The 17,432-nt window shown below is 45.3% G+C and overlaps 1 protein-coding gene across 1 annotated transcript in view; it reads left to right on the top strand.

Moving 5' to 3' along the window:
• Positions 1 to 17,432, top strand: part of PARP1 (poly(ADP-ribose) polymerase 1) — a 48,385-nt gene that overhangs the window by 12,206 nt on the left and 18,747 nt on the right. The window contains exons 3-12 of the mRNA XM_002760578.7: positions 3,232 to 3,347; positions 4,897 to 5,111; positions 6,731 to 6,830; positions 9,866 to 9,982; positions 10,646 to 10,822; positions 13,313 to 13,457; positions 15,264 to 15,404; positions 16,310 to 16,552; positions 16,812 to 16,880; positions 17,165 to 17,297. Coding sequence (XP_002760624.2) covers positions 3,232 to 3,347; positions 4,897 to 5,111; positions 6,731 to 6,830; positions 9,866 to 9,982; positions 10,646 to 10,822; positions 13,313 to 13,457; positions 15,264 to 15,404; positions 16,310 to 16,552; positions 16,812 to 16,880; positions 17,165 to 17,297 — 1,456 coding nt within the window. The remainder of the gene's footprint in view (positions 1 to 3,231; positions 3,348 to 4,896; positions 5,112 to 6,730; positions 6,831 to 9,865; positions 9,983 to 10,645; positions 10,823 to 13,312; positions 13,458 to 15,263; positions 15,405 to 16,309; positions 16,553 to 16,811; positions 16,881 to 17,164; positions 17,298 to 17,432) is intronic.

Below are 17,432 nucleotides of genomic sequence, written 5' to 3' on the forward strand. Positions count from 1 at the left end.
CAAGACAAGGGGCTTCCGGTTTGTCCTCATTTTTATGAACACTTTTTTTTTTTTTTTTTTGATAGTAGATAGTAGTCATCCTAATGTGTGTGAAGTAGAATCTCACTGTGGTTTTTTATTGCATTTCCCTAACAGCTAGTCATGTTGACCTGTTAGTACTTTTGCAACTTGGTATTTAGTCCTTTCATGTTAAAAGTTATAGATTAAAGTGTACGTAGTAGTATTTAGTGAGGTCGAGGTCTTGCTAAATTTCCTGCAGTATTCCAAGCACTTGACATATTAATCTGATCGTGTCCTTACAATAGGTCTGTATCAGTTTTTACAGATCAGGAAGTTCGGGCATAGAGAATTTGGGTAACTGACCCAAGGTTATACTGGTAGTAAATTCCTGAGCCAGGATTCAAATCCAGTCTGTCTTGCTTTTTTTCTTCTTTTTCAAGACAAGGTCTTGCTCTGTCACTCAGGCTGGAGTGCAGTGGAACAATGACAACTTCCTGCAGCCTTGGCCTCCTGGGCTTAAGCAGTCCTCCAGGCTGCTGAGCAGCTGAGACTCCAGCTGTGAGCTACCACACCTAGCCCTGTCTTGTTTCTGAGACTAGCATTTTAACCATTCAGTTATATTATACATAGAGCTGCTGCAAACTTCCTGTCATCCCAGGCACCTGTACAGTTATTTCTCTAATTCTAAGATGTGTGGTTACTGTTCAAAGGGATGAACAATTTTAAGGCTATCTATGCATATGCCAAATTGCCTTCCAGAAAGGTTGCTTTAATTGCAGGGTACTATACAACAATAAATAATATACCCATTTCTCTACTTCCATACCATTCCTAAGTGTTTTCTTTTTTTGGAGACAGAGTCTCACTCTGTCACCTAAGCTAGAATACAGTTGCATGATCCTAGCTCACTGTAGCCTTGAACTCCTAGGCTCAAGCAATCTTTTCACCTTAGCTTCCTACGCAGCTAGGAATACAGGCATGCGCCACCATGCTGGGTCGTTTTATTTGTTTCTTCCTTAAATGGAGGAGATTTCTATGTTTCCCAGGCTGGTCTTTAACTCCTGGGCTCAAGTGATACTCCCATCTCATCTTTGCAAAGGCCAGGCTTGAGGCACTATGCCTGGCCTTCTCTTTTTCTTAAGGAAATGTACATTCTTAAATTTTTCTTTTTCTTTTTGTTTTTTTTTTTTTTTTGAGACGGAGTTTCACTCTTGTTACCCAGGCTGGAGTGCAATGGCACGATCTCGGCTCACCGCAACGGCACGATCTTGGCTCACCGCAACCTCCACCTCCTGGGTTCAGGCAATTCTCCTGCCTTAGCCTCCTGAGTGGCTGGGATTACAGGCATGCGCCACCGTGCCCAGCTAATTTTTTGTATTTTTAGTAGAGACGGGGTTTCACCATGTTGATGGTGATCGATGGTCTCGATCTTTTGACCTCGTGATCCACCCACCTTGGCCTCCCAAAGTGCTGGGATTACAGGCATGAGCCACCGCGCCGGCACATTTTTCTTAAGGAAATGTAAATTCTTGATTCTTTGTCATGATACTTACAAATATTTTTCCAAGTTTGACATTTTCTTTTAGTTTTGTCTGTTGCATTTGTTTTGCCACATTAAAGTTTCATCTTTCGCTAACATTTGTGTAGTCATGTCTGTCGTCATTTGTGGTATGTCTTTGGTATTGTATTTCTAATTTTAAAAATAATTTACATAGTTACATGCACAGATCTTATGTATGCAGTTCAGTGAATTTTGACTAATGTGTATACACATCTCGCATATACCCCATCGAGTTACAGACATTTCTGTCATCCTGAGAAGTTCCCTTATGCCCCCTTTCTAGTCATTTTTCCCTGACTTAGGTAACCACTGTTCTGGTTCCTATCCCCATAGATTAATGTTGCCTGATTTAGAATTTCAGGGAAAAAAGGAATTATGTATACCCTCTTACATGCTTCCTTCACTCGGCGCAATGCCTGTGAGACGCATCCAGGTCCTCTTGTGCATCATTAGTTCTTTTTATTTCTGGGGAGTATCCTTTGTTTGGATATATCCATCTGTTTATCCATTTTTCTGTTGGTGACTTTGGGGTTGTTGCCAGTATGGGGCTATTACAAACACAGCTGCTAGGAATTTGCTTGTCATCCCGCTGGATCTGTGGCTCAAATTGCAGATAATTGATATCATAACCATGAACATAATGCATTACTTCATTTATTTAGGTCTTCTTTGATTTCAGCAAAGTCTTAAAGCTTTTAGTGTAGAGATCTTGCATGTCTTTTGTTAGATTTATCTAAGTATTTTATGTATTTAATGCTGTTTAAATAACAGTACACTTGCTTTTTCCAGTATGTTTATTGCTGGTATATAGACATTTCTGTATGCTTGTATATTGACAGCATGCCCTCCATATTTGCTAAATTCACTTAACGTAGTAGCTTTTAAAATAGATTTCTCAAGATAGCTCTTAGGAGTATCAAATAGAGTCATCTACATATAGAGATGGCTTTATTTAATCTTTTCCAAACTTAGAGCTTTCTTTTTCTTTTTCTTTTCTTAATGCATTTACTAGAACCTCCAATACAGTGTGGAATAGAAGTGATGGGAAAATAGCTTTGTCCTATTCCTGATCTTAGGCAAGAAACATACAGCCTGGGAATTTATTTTTATAATAAGAAAACAATCTAGCTTTTGTCCCAAATGGCTAGCCAGGGACCCCCAAAACTCTTTATTGAATAATTCAACCTTTCCCCACTAATTTGAAATGATACCTTTACCACATATTTAATTCTTACATATACTCATGTCTGACCTATATCAAAATATTTCCTTTAATTCAGCACTTAACTTTGGTAAATAAAAGCATAATGGAAATTAGAAACCTTAGTTAAACTTTAGTATGGTTGCAGGCATTTAAGGTAAGCCCCTAATAAATGCTTTTAAAAGTGTGGGAGGGAACTCCAGAGGTAGGGGAGGAGGTAGAATGTCAGATAGCTGACTACCCCCTAACTTGCTGCTCTAAGGAGCTCATCTGAGAAGGGTCCAGAAAAGAAGCTCTATTAGCTGACCACAGTTGTTACAAACATGGGGATGAGATGAACCAATCATGGTCTCCCAAGCACAAAATGTTCTAGTGGAGGGATCCTGGGGAGGTAGAAGAGGACGGGGGCTCCTCTGAGTTGCACTGTGGGGCTGTTGAGATGAGCATTGCTGTCTGTCTGATTCTTCAGGCAAAGGCCAGGATGGAATTGGTAGCAAGGCAGAGAAGACACTGGGTGACTTTGCAGCAGAGTACGCCAAGTCCAACAGAAGCACATGTAAGGGGTGTATGGAGAAGATAGAAAAGGTAAGATCTTGGGGGCTCAGATCCCTCAACTTGATGGATTGCTTGCATTGATGTCATTGACTATCTCAAGAGAAAAGAAGAAATAAGTGCTTTAGGATGTTAGCTCAACACAAGTGATTAAAAATAAAGTGAAGATGTTAGTACTGACCAGATATGACAGTGACTTCCAGACAGGTCAGGCCCTACTTATCATGGTCCATTTCTCATGGGTGCATGCATATGCTCTTGGAAAGCATTAACAAAAAGGATCTCTTTTAGACCCAGCAGTAGCTGGGGAAGAGACTCTCTGTGTTTTATGGTAGAATTAGGTGTTGGGCGTGTGTTTGCCCTGATATGAGCCTCCAGCCCTCTTCTGTTTAATCAAAGGAAATTCATTAACCAGGCTTTTCCACCAGTTCTAGTTCCTGAAGGCTGACAGCCAGTTAGACAAAATGGACAGAGACACTGGTAGAAGGGAAAGCTTGTGCCCTGCAGCCTTCTCACCCTTCTCTAATGTGACATGCACATATTAATTGATTCATATAAGGCATTAATTGAAAGTTTCTGCCTCCTGGAGGCATTGTACAGAAAATTGAGGTAAGCAGTGGGTATTTACAAAAGAAAAACATGGAATTGCTTTATCTTTTCCAGCTACCTTCAGCCACCAAAAATTTAAGGCAAACATTAAGATCCTCTTCACCTCAAGGGGAATGCTGGGTGGTATGTGCTGCTGGGTTGCTGGTTTTATGTATTGTCAGGAGCTTGCTGTGCTGCATTCTCTGGGTTGAGCCTCTCAGGCATGGAACTCTCCTGGGAATATCAGGCCTGGGGATTGGGGACCTGCGCAGGTTGGCAGGACTGGATTGTTGCCTGTGGGTTTATTACTCCTTCTTAAGGAGTGTCGTCTCTAAAGAGACTGAGGCCATTGGAGGGTGGGGGTGGACAGAAAATCCCTGCTAGTACAAAAGTGCTGCATTGGGGGCTGGGTGCGGTGGCTCATGCCTGTAATCCCAGCAGTTTGGTAGACTGAGGTGGGAGGATTGCTTGAGTCCAGGAGTTCTGGATCAGCCTGGGCAACATAGTGAGACCTCGTCTCTACAGAAAATTAGCCAGGCAAGGCTGAGGTGGGAGGGTCGCTTAAGCCCGGGAGGTGGAGGTTACAGTGAGCTGAGTTCAAGTCACTGCACTCTAGCCTGGGCAACAGAGCGAGACCCTGTTTCAAAAAATGAAAAGAAAGGGCTGCATTGGAATCCCATGCATGTGTGCTTTTATGCCTGCCCCAGGTCAGCAGAAACATCTTAAGGGGAATGTTAGCATTTCTTCATATGTCCAGACAGGTAGGTAGGTAGCCAGCCATTTGGATTTAAGGAACCCTGAGTCTTGAGGGTAACACACAATCCTTGAAGACCTGAGCGAGCCAAAACCTCTCAAAAGCCCATGAGTCCTCAAGTTGTCATGCAGGCCTCGGCTTGGACCTGCAGCTCCTCACTGGCTGGAGCACAGGCTGCCCCATCATGTTCACCATCATTCCTCGTCACTCCCTTGGTACCACATACGGTTTTTCCTGCAGGGCCAGATGCGCCTGTCCAAGAAGATGCTGGACCCAGAGAAGCCACAGCTAGGCATGATTGATCGCTGGTACCACCCAGACTGCTTTGTCAAGAACAGGGAGGAGCTGGGTTTCCGGCCTGAGTACAGTGCAAGTCAGCTCAAGGGCTTCAGCCTCCTTGCTACAGAGGATAAAGAAGCCCTGAAGAAGCAGCTCCCAGGAGTCAAGAGTGAAGGGTGGGTGGAGTGCCGCGGGGTTGCCTTGAGGGTTCAGTGAGGGGCTCGAGGGAGGTCTGAAGGCTCTACAGGTTCCACACCACTCCTGTGTTTTCCTTCGCTACTGTCAGTAAGCCAGGGAGATGCAAACTGAGGAACGGTGACAGCAGAGATGTTGGGGCAGAGGACAGGGTAGGGAAGGATAGCAGGGGGTTTCCATGGGCCGAGAGCCTTCTGCCCTGTGAGACCTGCTTCCTGGTGGTCTGTTCCCTGTCCAACATCTGATCTCCATGGACAGGCTGACTACACTTTCCCACGACAGCCCTTTAGATACTTAAAATACCACCCTCCTTCCCTGGGCAATTATTCATTTTGCCTGGGTTGATCTCTAGGAACGATGCTGGGAGAATTCTGACCATTTTTAGTTAGAGGGTAGGCAGTGGATAATTTTCCTGGCTTAGAGTTCAGAATGATAAGGATTTTGCATTGTGATAAAATTTAGAATGGGAAGGCCCATCAGTGACTATCTTGAATCCATGGATGCCTCTTGCTCTCCAGTTAACCCTCTGCTGGTCCCTCAGCCTCAGTTTGGAGAATTGCTTGTTAACAAGCACACCAGGGGTGGTGTGGCAGGGCCTAGTATGCACCCTGCTCCTTGGACAGCGACTGGGCAGCCATCAATCAGCAATCACGCTATCTCAGTTCATAACACCTGTTCATTGCAGCAGCACTTGTGGCTCCAGAATGTGCAGGAAAACTGAAAGATCAGGCCATGGGTCAAAAAGCCCACAGGGCATTGCAGCACGTGATACAGGTGTCAGGAGTTCATCAGCTCCCACTTAGGCCATGATAACCAGCAGAATATGTGGAGCACGTTTTGTATGGCAGGCACTGTATCAAGCCCTGTATTTGGGCTGTTTCATTTGCCCATCACCAGAGTTCTGTGAGGCAGATGGTATTCTTTACCCTATTTTATGGGCAAGGAAAATGCAGAGTTTGTGCTCAGGTCTATGTGATAGCTGAGACTGACTCCAGACCACTGTGGCTGTCCTGCCCCTGTGCCTGGGGTCAGCTGGTTAGCACTGCTTTGACTGTCACTTCTTGTCTGGGTTTTACATAGCAGTACAGCCCTACCTCTGCGAGCAGCTTCTTGGCCTTGCAAGCAGCTATGTGTTTTAGCTGGACAGGCTTAGCCTCCTTGCACTTGTGCTTTGTCTTTCTGCAGTCGGTGTCCCTTAGCCATGGGCTTATGTTCAGCCTAGTCCCTGCTAGAACCTTCCAGGCCACGAGATACGTGGGTTTGTTTTGTTTTGTTTTGTTTTTAAAACCTCAGACAGGGCCAGAGCCGTGGATTCTTATAATGGGTTGTTCTAAATCCCTGGAACAACCCTAGCCCATCTCTTTGGCTGGGAGAGTATGTTCTGAAATGGATGGTGTCTCCTGCTGTCCTGGTTGCAAATACTGCCTGAGTAGACAGTGATTGTCTGAGACCATTGAGTGGGGCAGGGGTTGGGGAGTGACAAGCGTGAGCAGGCCCTACAGGGAGTTGATAAAATGACAGGAAGATACTGCATCAGCACAAGTCATTGGGTATCATTTTTAATGACTCCGGCTCTTTCTCATATCCCATTGTCCTTCAGAAAGAGAAAAGGCGATGAGGTGGATGGAGTGGATGAAGTGGCCAAGAAGAAGTCTAAAAAAGAAAAAGACAAAGATAGTAAGCTTGAAAAGGCCCTAAAGGTGAGTTGTCAGCTCCTTTCTCCTTTCGGCATTCTGCTGTCTGGATTCTCTCCCATTCCGGGAAGACAATTCAAGCAATTATGTCCCACTTATTAAGGCCTTTAGCAAATTGATAGCTGTCATTAAATAGCATGGCTTTTTCCCCAGATTGTTTTCCCTCGTCCCAAAGAAACCATTTTTATTTGGAAGAAAATCCACATTAGGCTGTAGATGTCTGGCATGCAGCCAGGCTTGAGCAAGGCCTGAGTGCTCTGTTCCCACTCACCAGCCTCATACCAGATGACAGAGATTCATGCTTCTGCCAAATTATACACCACTATACATCCTGCACCTTCGTGGTCACTTGCAAACATCAGAAAGTAAATACTAAATTAAAGGATGCCAAAGATTCCTAGCATAGACAAATGGCTTGAAGAGATCAAGTGTCTCCACATTTTTTAAATGAATATCTCTCATTTTTAAAAAAGGAATAGATGCATGATAACGACAGGAGAAAACTGTCCATTATATCAGTGGTCCGTGACCAGAAAGTTTCATCCCTGTGTTGATTATGTATGTGTTGAAGCAAAGCAAAAATTATTAATCAGACAATGCTGGATTTGGAAATTGGGGGAGAACAGTTGGTCTCTTCTTGAGAACATGATTTCCATGAGCCATCTGCTTGTGTCTCTTGTATGAATATTCAGCTTTTACTGATGGTAAGAAAATTAGAAGCAATTTCTGATATGGCTCTAGTTGCTAAAGAAGAGTCACACATTTTGTTCAATTGTCTTACAGTAAAAAAAGTGTCTGTCATGCCCCAAAACTGGCTGCAGAGAACCGTGGTGCCACCTCACATTGGCCATTCAGTGAATTTAGTACTCTTCCCGAATAATGGCAGAGATGTTTAGAGTCAGAAAATTAAAATATCCCTCAGCATCCCCACCCTGGCACATCTGTGTCTTCTGGCTCCCCATCCTTGGTCACCTAGGTGAGATTGTACTTCTTCCATTTAACCTTGTAGCTCTATACCTTTTCCTCATGCTCCATGTCTCTATTCCTGGTGTCCCAATCTGCTGTGTGTGATGGAGAGGGGAAGTGAGAGAGCCCTTAAAAATGAAGCTAGGAAACAGGTGCAGACGTGTGTCTGCAGCTTTGCCAGTGGAGTTAAAAATCCTCTTTTAATAGCAACCCTATGGGCATGATAAGGCTGGCATTTTTGTCTCCTTTTTACAGAGGTGGGATCTGAGCTGAGGTGGTGAATAACATGCCCGTTTTCCTGGGGAAAGAGGAGACTCACTTCGTCTTTAAAATGGGGAGGCTGATACCTTCCTCAGCAAGCTTGATTGTTATGAGAATAAATTAGATGAGGCCGGAAGCCATGGCTCATGTCTGTAATCCCAGCACTTTGGGAGGCTGAGGCAGGTGGATCACTTGAGGCCAGGAGTTTGAGACCAGCCTGGCCGACATGGTGAAACTCTGTTTCTATTAAAAAAAAAAAAAAAAAAAAAAAGTTGGCCAGGCGGGGTGGTGCATACCTGTGATCCAGCTCCTCAGGAGGCTGAGGCAGGAGAATTGCTTGAACCCAGAAGGCAGAGATTGCAGTGAGCTGAGATCATACCACTGCACTCCAGCCTGGGCAACAGAGCAAGACTCCATCTCACAAAAAAGAAAAAGATAATGAGATGACACATAAAAGCATCCAACCAATAGTAGGCACTTAAAGATTAAAACTTTCATAAATGGTGTGAAGGAAAAAGAAAAAAAAAAAAAGAGAAAGGGAGAGAAAAAACAAGACTCAGTCAATAAATCCATTCAACAGATGTTTTCACACTGATGGACGGGCCTGTCTGCCTGGCTAAGGAGCAGGTGATGGCAGGAGGCCTGTCAGTTTGAACTGATTGAAAGAAACAGACCTTTAACCTCTAGAGTAACGTTGACATAGACTCATTTCCTACCTAGATACCAACGTTTTGATTATAGCCCCAGGACTGCCACACAACATTGGAGAACAATTCAACTGCTTTCAAACTGCCAGTGAGGCTTAATTCTGAAAATTCTCTCCTGATTTTATTTCAGTGAATATTGTTCGTGAATTCTATGGATGCCTCTACAAATGACCAATTACACAATTATACTTTGACACCTGTCAGTCTTCATACAGTCTTCATATATTGGTATAGAAAAAAATGAGTATTTCAAAAAATGATATGTTGAAATTATATGTTATACATACATAGTTTGTATGATATAATTTCAACACTATAAAATTATTTTTAAATATATTATTAAATATATCCTCAGTGATTTAACACTGTTATTATTCTTCATCCTTCCCAAGTTACTGAATCAGTGAACCATAGTTTGGAAGTTTATGGAAGATTCACTTAGTCTCTTTCTCTGTCTCCATAAAAAGATACTCTCAGACACATAAGCAGCTTAGTTAATCATCAATGCTACACAGAGAGCTTTGTCCAAAAAAAAAAAAGTATATGTTTCAAAATATATATTTAAAATATATATTATTTTTTAAAATTATTAATAAAAATATCAAAAAATTATATACTAAAAAAATTAAAACTTTCATTTTCAGAAGAGCTTAAATACATGATACTAAATATAATAGACCATCAAGGAAATTGGTGTTTGGGAATCAGTCCTACTCTAAGATTGGTGAAGAACAGCCATACGCTGCCTCTAGTTGCTGATAAATGTGGGCCCTGGGCTCAGCCTAGTACTTCCAGGCTCTTAACTTTGTCTCCTAGGGCTGGGTTCTGAGGACTGGTTCCGTGAGCCTAGTGCAATTTTCCCCACACTCTTAGGGCTTCCTCCCCACTTTCCACAGTATTCTCTGAGAGACCACTCTCCAGGTTTTAATTGGTGTCCACAGGAGCATTCCTGGGAGTCAGCTCCTGTGCTGATCACCCAGGTTTGGACGGGTAGCTTGCTGGTGCGCAGCTGTGTAACTGGAGGCTCAGCATGTCCAGGGCTCCTCCTCCAATGGGATTCTTTCTTTGAAAAGAGCTGGCCTCTCAGCCTCTGGGTTTTGTCCATAGGCCCAGAATGACCTGATCTGGAACATCAAGGATGAGCTAAAGAAAGTGTGTTCAACTAATGACCTGAAGGAACTGCTCATCTTCAACAAGCAGCAAGTGCCTTCTGGGGAGTCGGCGGTGAGCTGCCTTTGTGTTAAGTGGGACACGCATGTGAGGCTGACCCCGTCGTTGTGGAGTGACTGTCCCAATGAAGTGTGGGAGGCCCTCCGTGTGAACAACTGCTGGTATTAATTGCGAGGATATAAAAATCTGTGGTTGTGCTGCACGGTCATCACCACCATCGTGGTCACTGTTTTTCCGGGGTGGATGGGGCCGGCATTCACACACCCCACTAGACATCTTCCACATGTTAGTGCTTGCTCTAGAGTCCTAGGCCTGTGGAGAGAGGAGAGCCCCCTCATGACGGGTGGCATGCCAGCATCCCATCAGTGTCTCCAGCTGGCCCTTCTCTGTTGTCATTCTTGGGAGTCGGCGTGGCACTGTACCTTGTTTAATACCACTGGATGCTCTGGGCTCTCCCTTCATTTCTAAATTACTGAGGGTTGGGACGGGGGGTGGCTGTAGGAACACTTGGAAATAAGGTCTCCTACATTACAAGAATCCAAGCTCCAGTTTAAACCAAGGATGTTGGGGGGTTGCTAAGAGCCCCACACCAAGGCCACAGCAAGAAGCCTCTCTTTGTAGTGAGTGATCTCTGTGGTTTCCTCCATCCCACATTAGTAAGTGTCCTTTTTTGTAGTCCTGCGTTTGCCTTCTGACATGTGTCTCCACTGGCTGCAGATCTTGGACCAAGTAGCCGATGGCATGGCATTCGGTGCTCTCCTTCCCTGCGAGGAATGCTCAGGTCAGCTGGTCTTCAAGAGCGACGCTTATTACTGCACCGGGGATGTCACTGCCTGGACCAAGTGTATGGTCAAGACACAGACACCCAACCGGAAGGAATGGGTGACCCCAAAGGTAAGGGGCAGGAGAAGATCCTGAGATCTGTAGGCAGAAAAACCTGCCCCACTTCCTGTGTTTGTCCATACTTCATGTCCCTGAGATTGCAGGGCCATGCTCCTCAGACTTGTTTACAGCCGGGTCATCCTCTTAACCAGAATATAAAATGACATGTTTGCAAACTACACAAATGTAGAACGGAAGCTTCTCTAAGTATGGAGTAGAGGTTTGTAAATTTGGTGTAAAATCTTGCTTGCAAAGACCATGAATAATTTTGATTTATTAAATGCCTCCTATGTGCCAGGCACTGTTCTAGGCTTGAGGGATATATGGTGAAGAAATAGATAGTTATTCCTGTCTTCTGATACAAATTTTTTTCAAGGACATTTCGTTGCCTTAATTCTAGGAGGAGAATCGTATCCAGAGTTGACATATCTCCCAGTATTGCACATTCTCTCTTTTTTTAATGGAACTGCTTATGGAATTCTCAATGCAAAATACCTCTATGGGGAGCCTCCTTTGGAGCCATGCTGGTGGGGTTCTGGCAGTGTCTTTGTGAGTCTGGCTACTCTGAAGACCTCGCCTGTGCCCCCTCAGATTCAGCAGGATGAAGGCCCAGCAGCCTGGGTAGATGCAGAGCTCTGCCACTCACCAAGCTGATTCCCTCTCTGTGCCTGCTCCTGGGTGCAGCACTTGGAACAGCAGCGCACAGTACATGCTCAGGAATTGTTACCCGAGTAACAATTGGCACCACCCACTCTACACCTACGTCTGAACTCCATTTTCACCAACCCCTGGCTCACTTGTTTACTGCCATGGTTGCATCCCTCCTAGTGTTCTCTCTATGCCTTTACTTGAGTGGTTCCTCTAAAATAAATCTAATCTCGTCACTTCCCCCACCCTTAAAATCTTATACTGATTCCCCAATTTTTCTGGATATGCAAATCTTACAGACCCTTACGTGATACTTGCATTTTAATCATAAGATGGCAGTAAGCAATATGTGATCCCTTGTGTTTTATGTATCAATTACAGAACATCTGTACCTTTTTAAAGGGTATGTACATGCACGAGGCAAGTTTTCAGCGTGGCAGTACTTGCTGCTTATGCATCGAGGCTGTTGCCCCCAGGCACTTGGCCCACAGAATCAAGGCCAGCTCCCTAGCTTATCCTCAGAGCCCTGCAGCCTCTTTCTGCCACCCTCTTCCTCCTCCTCACATACCACTTTCCTCTCCTCACCCACCGCCAGTGTTGCTTATACTTTTTTTTAGTTGAGGCATTAAAGCAGAACTCATTCTTTTTAGGAGTACCTAGCAATAGGGCAGCTAGCCATGGTGCCCCACATCCCACCAGGTGCTACTCGGATGGCTGTGCTTAGGCAGTCTTCTGAGTCTTCAGTTCCCAGCAGGCTTAGCAGGTCACTGCCTCCAAGTATATGCTAGCATTCCCTGTCTTATATCACCTTAGCACGCCTCTGGCATAGCTTAGCTCCTGTGTTAAAGTTCACCTTTATAGACTGGGCACGGTGGCTCACGCCTGTAATCCCAGCACTTTGAGAAGCTGAGGTAGGTGGGTCACCTGAGATCAGGAGTTTGAGACCAGCCACCTGGCCAACTTGGTGAAACCCTATCTCTTAAAAAAAAAAAAAAGTTTACATTCATATAGCTGACTCTCAGTCATGAATGAGATACTTTCTCAAGGGCATAAACTGTCTTTTTAACCAAACTGTAATTAGTAGCACATATTAGGGTGGTCAGTGTGTGCTGGAAAGAATCTGTGACCTCTTATATCCAGCTGGCACCCTGAATGTGGGCACAGCTGGGAAGGGCAGTTTTTTCATTAGATGAAGACCTGGATCTTTCCCTGAGCCTCGTGTATTTGATATTTATTGAGTGATCGTTTAGAGCAAGGCCCCTTGTAAATCACTTGGAGTGAAGATTGAACTGTGCTGATGGAAGAATTTGTTGTGAATACTGTAAGGCTCTCTGCATTCATTTTCCCTTCTTCTAAAAAGGGAAGGGAATACTGTGATTTCCTTTTGGGTAATAATCTCCCAGTGCATATAGTGTTGGGGGTTTTGGAGTTCTGGAGTAGGTGTGTGACCCCACAGAGCCCCATTAACTCTTGAAGGGAACAACTCAACAATGAGGCCAGGTAGGCTGTATTCACACAGCAGTTCCAGGGGTGATTCCCTGGCCTAACTGTCCGCTGATTTGTTTTTAAGGGAAAGATTTTTCTCATAAAGCAGCCACAATACCAGCCCTACTATAAATGTAAAAATATCAGAAATAAATACTATAGCCCCAGTAATAGAATCTTTCATCCTAGAAGCCCCGCATTTTTCTATTGTTTGTTGTAAGAAGAAAAAACTAAAAAGAAAAGAGAAAACTCCATTGTAAGAAGTAAAAAAGAGATTATTTAATTTGGACAAGCCAAATCCTTTTTGGTCTATGGGGTGGTTGCTTCAAGGGAGAGCTGGCTTCTTAACTAAAACTAAATATTTTTTAGGAATTCCGAGAAATCTCTTACCTCAAGAAATTGAAGGTTAAAAAGCAGAACCGTATATTTCCTCCAGAAACCAGCGCCCCAGTGGCTGCCGCACCTCCGCCCTCCACAGCCTCGAAGCCTGCTGCCGTGAACTCTGCTTCAGCAGGTATAGCACGTGGGGCCCCAGTCTTAGAGCTGCTTTGCAGGAATCATTTGTCCACTATTTGATGGTGGTATGGAGCTGGTAAGAAAGTACCCTTCGGGGGTCTCTCTTTGCTGACCCCACCGTGGGGAAGCCTTGCCCTGCAGGGCTTTGACTTGTTACACGCCCAACCACAGCAAGGCAGGAGGATATTAAGACTATAACATCGGCTGGGAGCAGTGACTCACACCTGTAATCTGAGCATTTTGGGAGGCCAAGGCAAAAGAATTGCTTGATGCCGGGAGTTCGAGACCAGCCTGGGCAATATAGCGAGACCCCATCTCTACAAAAAGTCTTAAAATGTTCCAGGTGTAGCAGCTTGTGCTTCTAGCTCTAGATATTCAAGGAGGCTGAGGCAGAGGATTCCTTGAGCCTGGGAGGTAAAGGCTGCAGTGAGCTATGATTGCACCATTGCACTCCAGCCTGGGCACTGGATCTCTGAAAATAAAATAAGCATGGTAAAAAAGCAAACGACTCTTATTCTGGGATGCTAGGAGGGGGCTCCTAAGAAAGGCTGGGTCGACAGCCTTACCTGGAATAGCACGCAGGTCTCCTTCCTGACTACACTGCAGAGCAGCTTGCCAGGCCTCACTCTTTAGGCCATCTGGTGGGCCTGCCAGTCATCCTGGCCCTGGTGTGATGCTCGAGTCTCTGTTGTGTGCAGAGGGAGTTACGCCCCAAGCCAACCAAGACAGTGAGAGCAATGTGTTCTTTTGGCAGAAGTGACCTGCTGCTTATTTTCTCAGCGACATGTGGCATGGTCTAATGGTGAAGGTCACAGTTTGGTGGGTGGAGGATGAGGGTTCCGTCCTTGAACGTAAATCTGTTGTTGACCTCTGTTTCATATTCTGAGAGGGACCAGTGGTCACTGCAGTGTGTGTGTGTGGTCATCCCAAGTCCACTGTGCTGCTGGCAGCCTTGGGTCCAGGTGCCCACCTGAAGAGCTAGGTGGGGGCTGGCATTCTGACCCCTCCTTGGAGGGTTTCCTCCTCTGTTTTCCCCTGACTTGCAGTTCAGCACAAATCAATAATTTTGTTCTCTGGAGACCACACCAGTTTCAACTAAACTGTCAGTGTTAACTAGTTGTCTGCCTTTACAGGGAAGGCAGGAAGGACTTTTCTTTGCAGCATCTCCAGTTCTGGAAATGTGTCACTAGCACTGTTATTTGCTGTGAACAGAAGGCACACCTCTGTCCAGGCCTTTCTGGCCTGGGTCAGTGCATACCTGGCTGCTGCTTTTCGCCTAGAATCAGTTGGCTCACCTCAGTGTGATTGTGCTGGCCACTGTTTGGAGGGGCTATCGTAGACATGTCTTACTTTTAAAACGGGGTTAATTAATAAGAATTGCAATTTGTTTGGGAGGATAACAGAAGGAATTGGGGGGATCATGTGGAAGAACCCCCAATTCCTTCTGTTACCCTCTTCCCATCCCACTCCAGCCTCCTGGTCCCTCATCCACAGATGCAGCCTTCCTAGCCCGCCCATGGAGCTGACCTTGGGTAACCCCCACCTACCTGGTTCATGCCAGCAAGGCTGGCCTGGCCATGGATTGGCATTTTGTGGCTTGCTCCCTGCCCAGTCCTTTCTGTGTCAAGGGACATCTGTAGGTGCTCAGATGGCAGCTTGCTGTCCCATCCTGTTTTCTTCCAAGCATATTTTCATAGGCTTCCTCAGGAGCTCGCTGCTTGGCTCATCGGCTTCTCCACCTCCCCTTCCTGGGGAGCAACATCAGAGTTGGCCTTGCTGAATGATTTTGTCCTTTCATCCCCAGGTAAGCCGTTATCCAACATGAAGATCCTGACCCTCGGGAAGCTGTCTAGGAACAAGGATGAAGTGAAGGCCATGATCGAGAAGCTTGGGGGGAAGTTGACGGGGACGGCCAACAAGGCTTCCCTGTGCATCAGCACCAAAAGTGAGTTAAATCTTAATTTGTGCAACAGGGATAATGCTTCTGTATCTTATGATTGTGATGTCGGTTCGGTGAGGAAGAGTCAGACACGGCGCTCAAAAACTAGATCTTACTATCATCACTCTGGTTCTTTCTGAAGGGAAACCAGTATTTGCACTGGCTGTTGCTGCTGTGTACTGTAGATTCACATGTGTTGCATGTTCTCAACTAAAGACTAAGCTACTCCAGGGTGAGTCTCCCTAATTCCAGAATCCAAACAAATCGCCTCAAAATTAAAAACTTTTTGAGTGCCAACATGATGCTCAAAGGAAATGCTCATCGGAGCATTTCAGATTTCACAGTTTTGGATTAGGGGTGCTCAGTAAGTAAATAGAAAACAAGTATTTTAAAGTCTGAAAAGTTTCCTGTCTCAAGCATCTCGGATAAGGGAAACTGCTCCACCTGTATTCTCATTGCTTCGCGCTGCTCTGCAAGATGTGTGTAGATCACTGCCAGAACAAAAGTTCACAGCTCAGGTGTGTTTTGAAAAGGTAGGATGAAACAAAGGTAAACAGGTTTCTGTGTGGGTTTATCATGCTGGTTACCATGGCAGATCTTCAGGAACCAGAGAGGTAGAATATGGGATTTCCCATACATATTTGACATCAGCGTGTTTTTTCTGTGGTGTCTATTAACATCGTGCTGTACAGTGGTTTGGAGAAGGCTGCTCTGGCTCATCATATCTTAGAAAAGGGGAATGTTGTTGATCAAGATGATCATTAGAATGAAAAATGCTCTTGGGAGCATTAGACTTGGAAGCAAAGGAGAGCAGGGTTTGGAAGTAAACAGTAAATATAACTAGTAATTTGAGAGTTTAGTTTTGTTTTAAACTTATCTTTAGTTCGGTTTTTTCCTTGCAATTTGAACAGAGGAGGTGGAAAAGATGAATAAGAAGATGGAGGAAGTGAAGGAAGCCAACGTCCGAGTTGTGTCTGAGGACTTCCTCCAGGACGTCTCCACCACCACCAAGAGCCTTCAGGAGTTGTTCTCAGCGCACATCTTGTCCCCCTGGGGGGCAGAGGTGAAGGCAGAGCCTGTTGAAGTTGTGGCCCCAAAAGGGAAGTCAGGAGCTCCACTCTCAAAAAAAAGCAAGGGCCAGGTCAAGGAGGAAGGTGAGAGCCCCAAGCTGCCCCCTCCAGGGACATTGGTGGCCAGGTCAACCTGCAAGGAGCCTTTCCCTTTGTGTCCCTGACATGGCCTGTTGAGTGCTACAGAGCATGACACAGAATGGCAGGTGCCTTCGGGTGGCGGGAGGAGTGTGCAGATGCCAAGTTGATAGACAATGTGAATGAGAACAACTCAGTTGCCTTCCACCTTCCCCTTTGTAGATATGTTTAACTTCATGTTTACATTTCTCTGTTCCCCTCCTAGGTATTAACAAGTCTGAAAAGAGAATGAAATTAACTCTTAAAGGAGGAGCAGCTGTGGATCCTGATTCTGGTAAGCAAGCAGAATCGCCAGCCGACTGGGCTGCGCTCCCCCCAGCTGACTAGAAGCACACGTCCAAATGCCTGCAGCACACCTGGGGCAGTGTGGTCATGCCTTTGCCTTCAGGCCTCCTTCACCAGCTCCCCTAGTCTTGAACGCACACTGGTAGGGAACCTCTCGAAGGTGGTGTTAGTGTATCCAAGAGTTGTGAACCTCAGGCCTATAGACCCCTTCTCCCTGAGAGCACTGGCCCCTTGAGGGGAGAGAAAACTGTAGATGCTTTGCCTCTGGGACAGGTCTGGAACACTCTGCGCATGTCCTGGAGAAAAGTGGGAAGGTCTTCAGTGCCACCCTCGGCCTGGTGGACATTGTTAAAGGAACCAACTCCTATTACAAGCTGCAGCTTCTAGAGGATGACAAGGAAAGCAGGTGAGTTCTGCGGATGACGTCTAGTTGAACAGTAGCTGTGCCATCAGCCTTGTGAAACCCAGGCTCAGTGCCTGGGGAATGAAATCTAATCACAGAAACAAAAACAAATCATAAGGCCTTTGGTTAAAGGGGAGA

The sequence above is a fragment of the Callithrix jacchus genome, chromosome 19 (genome assembly GCF_049354715.1).
Source record: "Callithrix jacchus isolate 240 chromosome 19, calJac240_pri, whole genome shotgun sequence".
Lineage (NCBI taxonomy): Eukaryota > Metazoa > Chordata > Mammalia > Primates > Cebidae > Callithrix > Callithrix jacchus.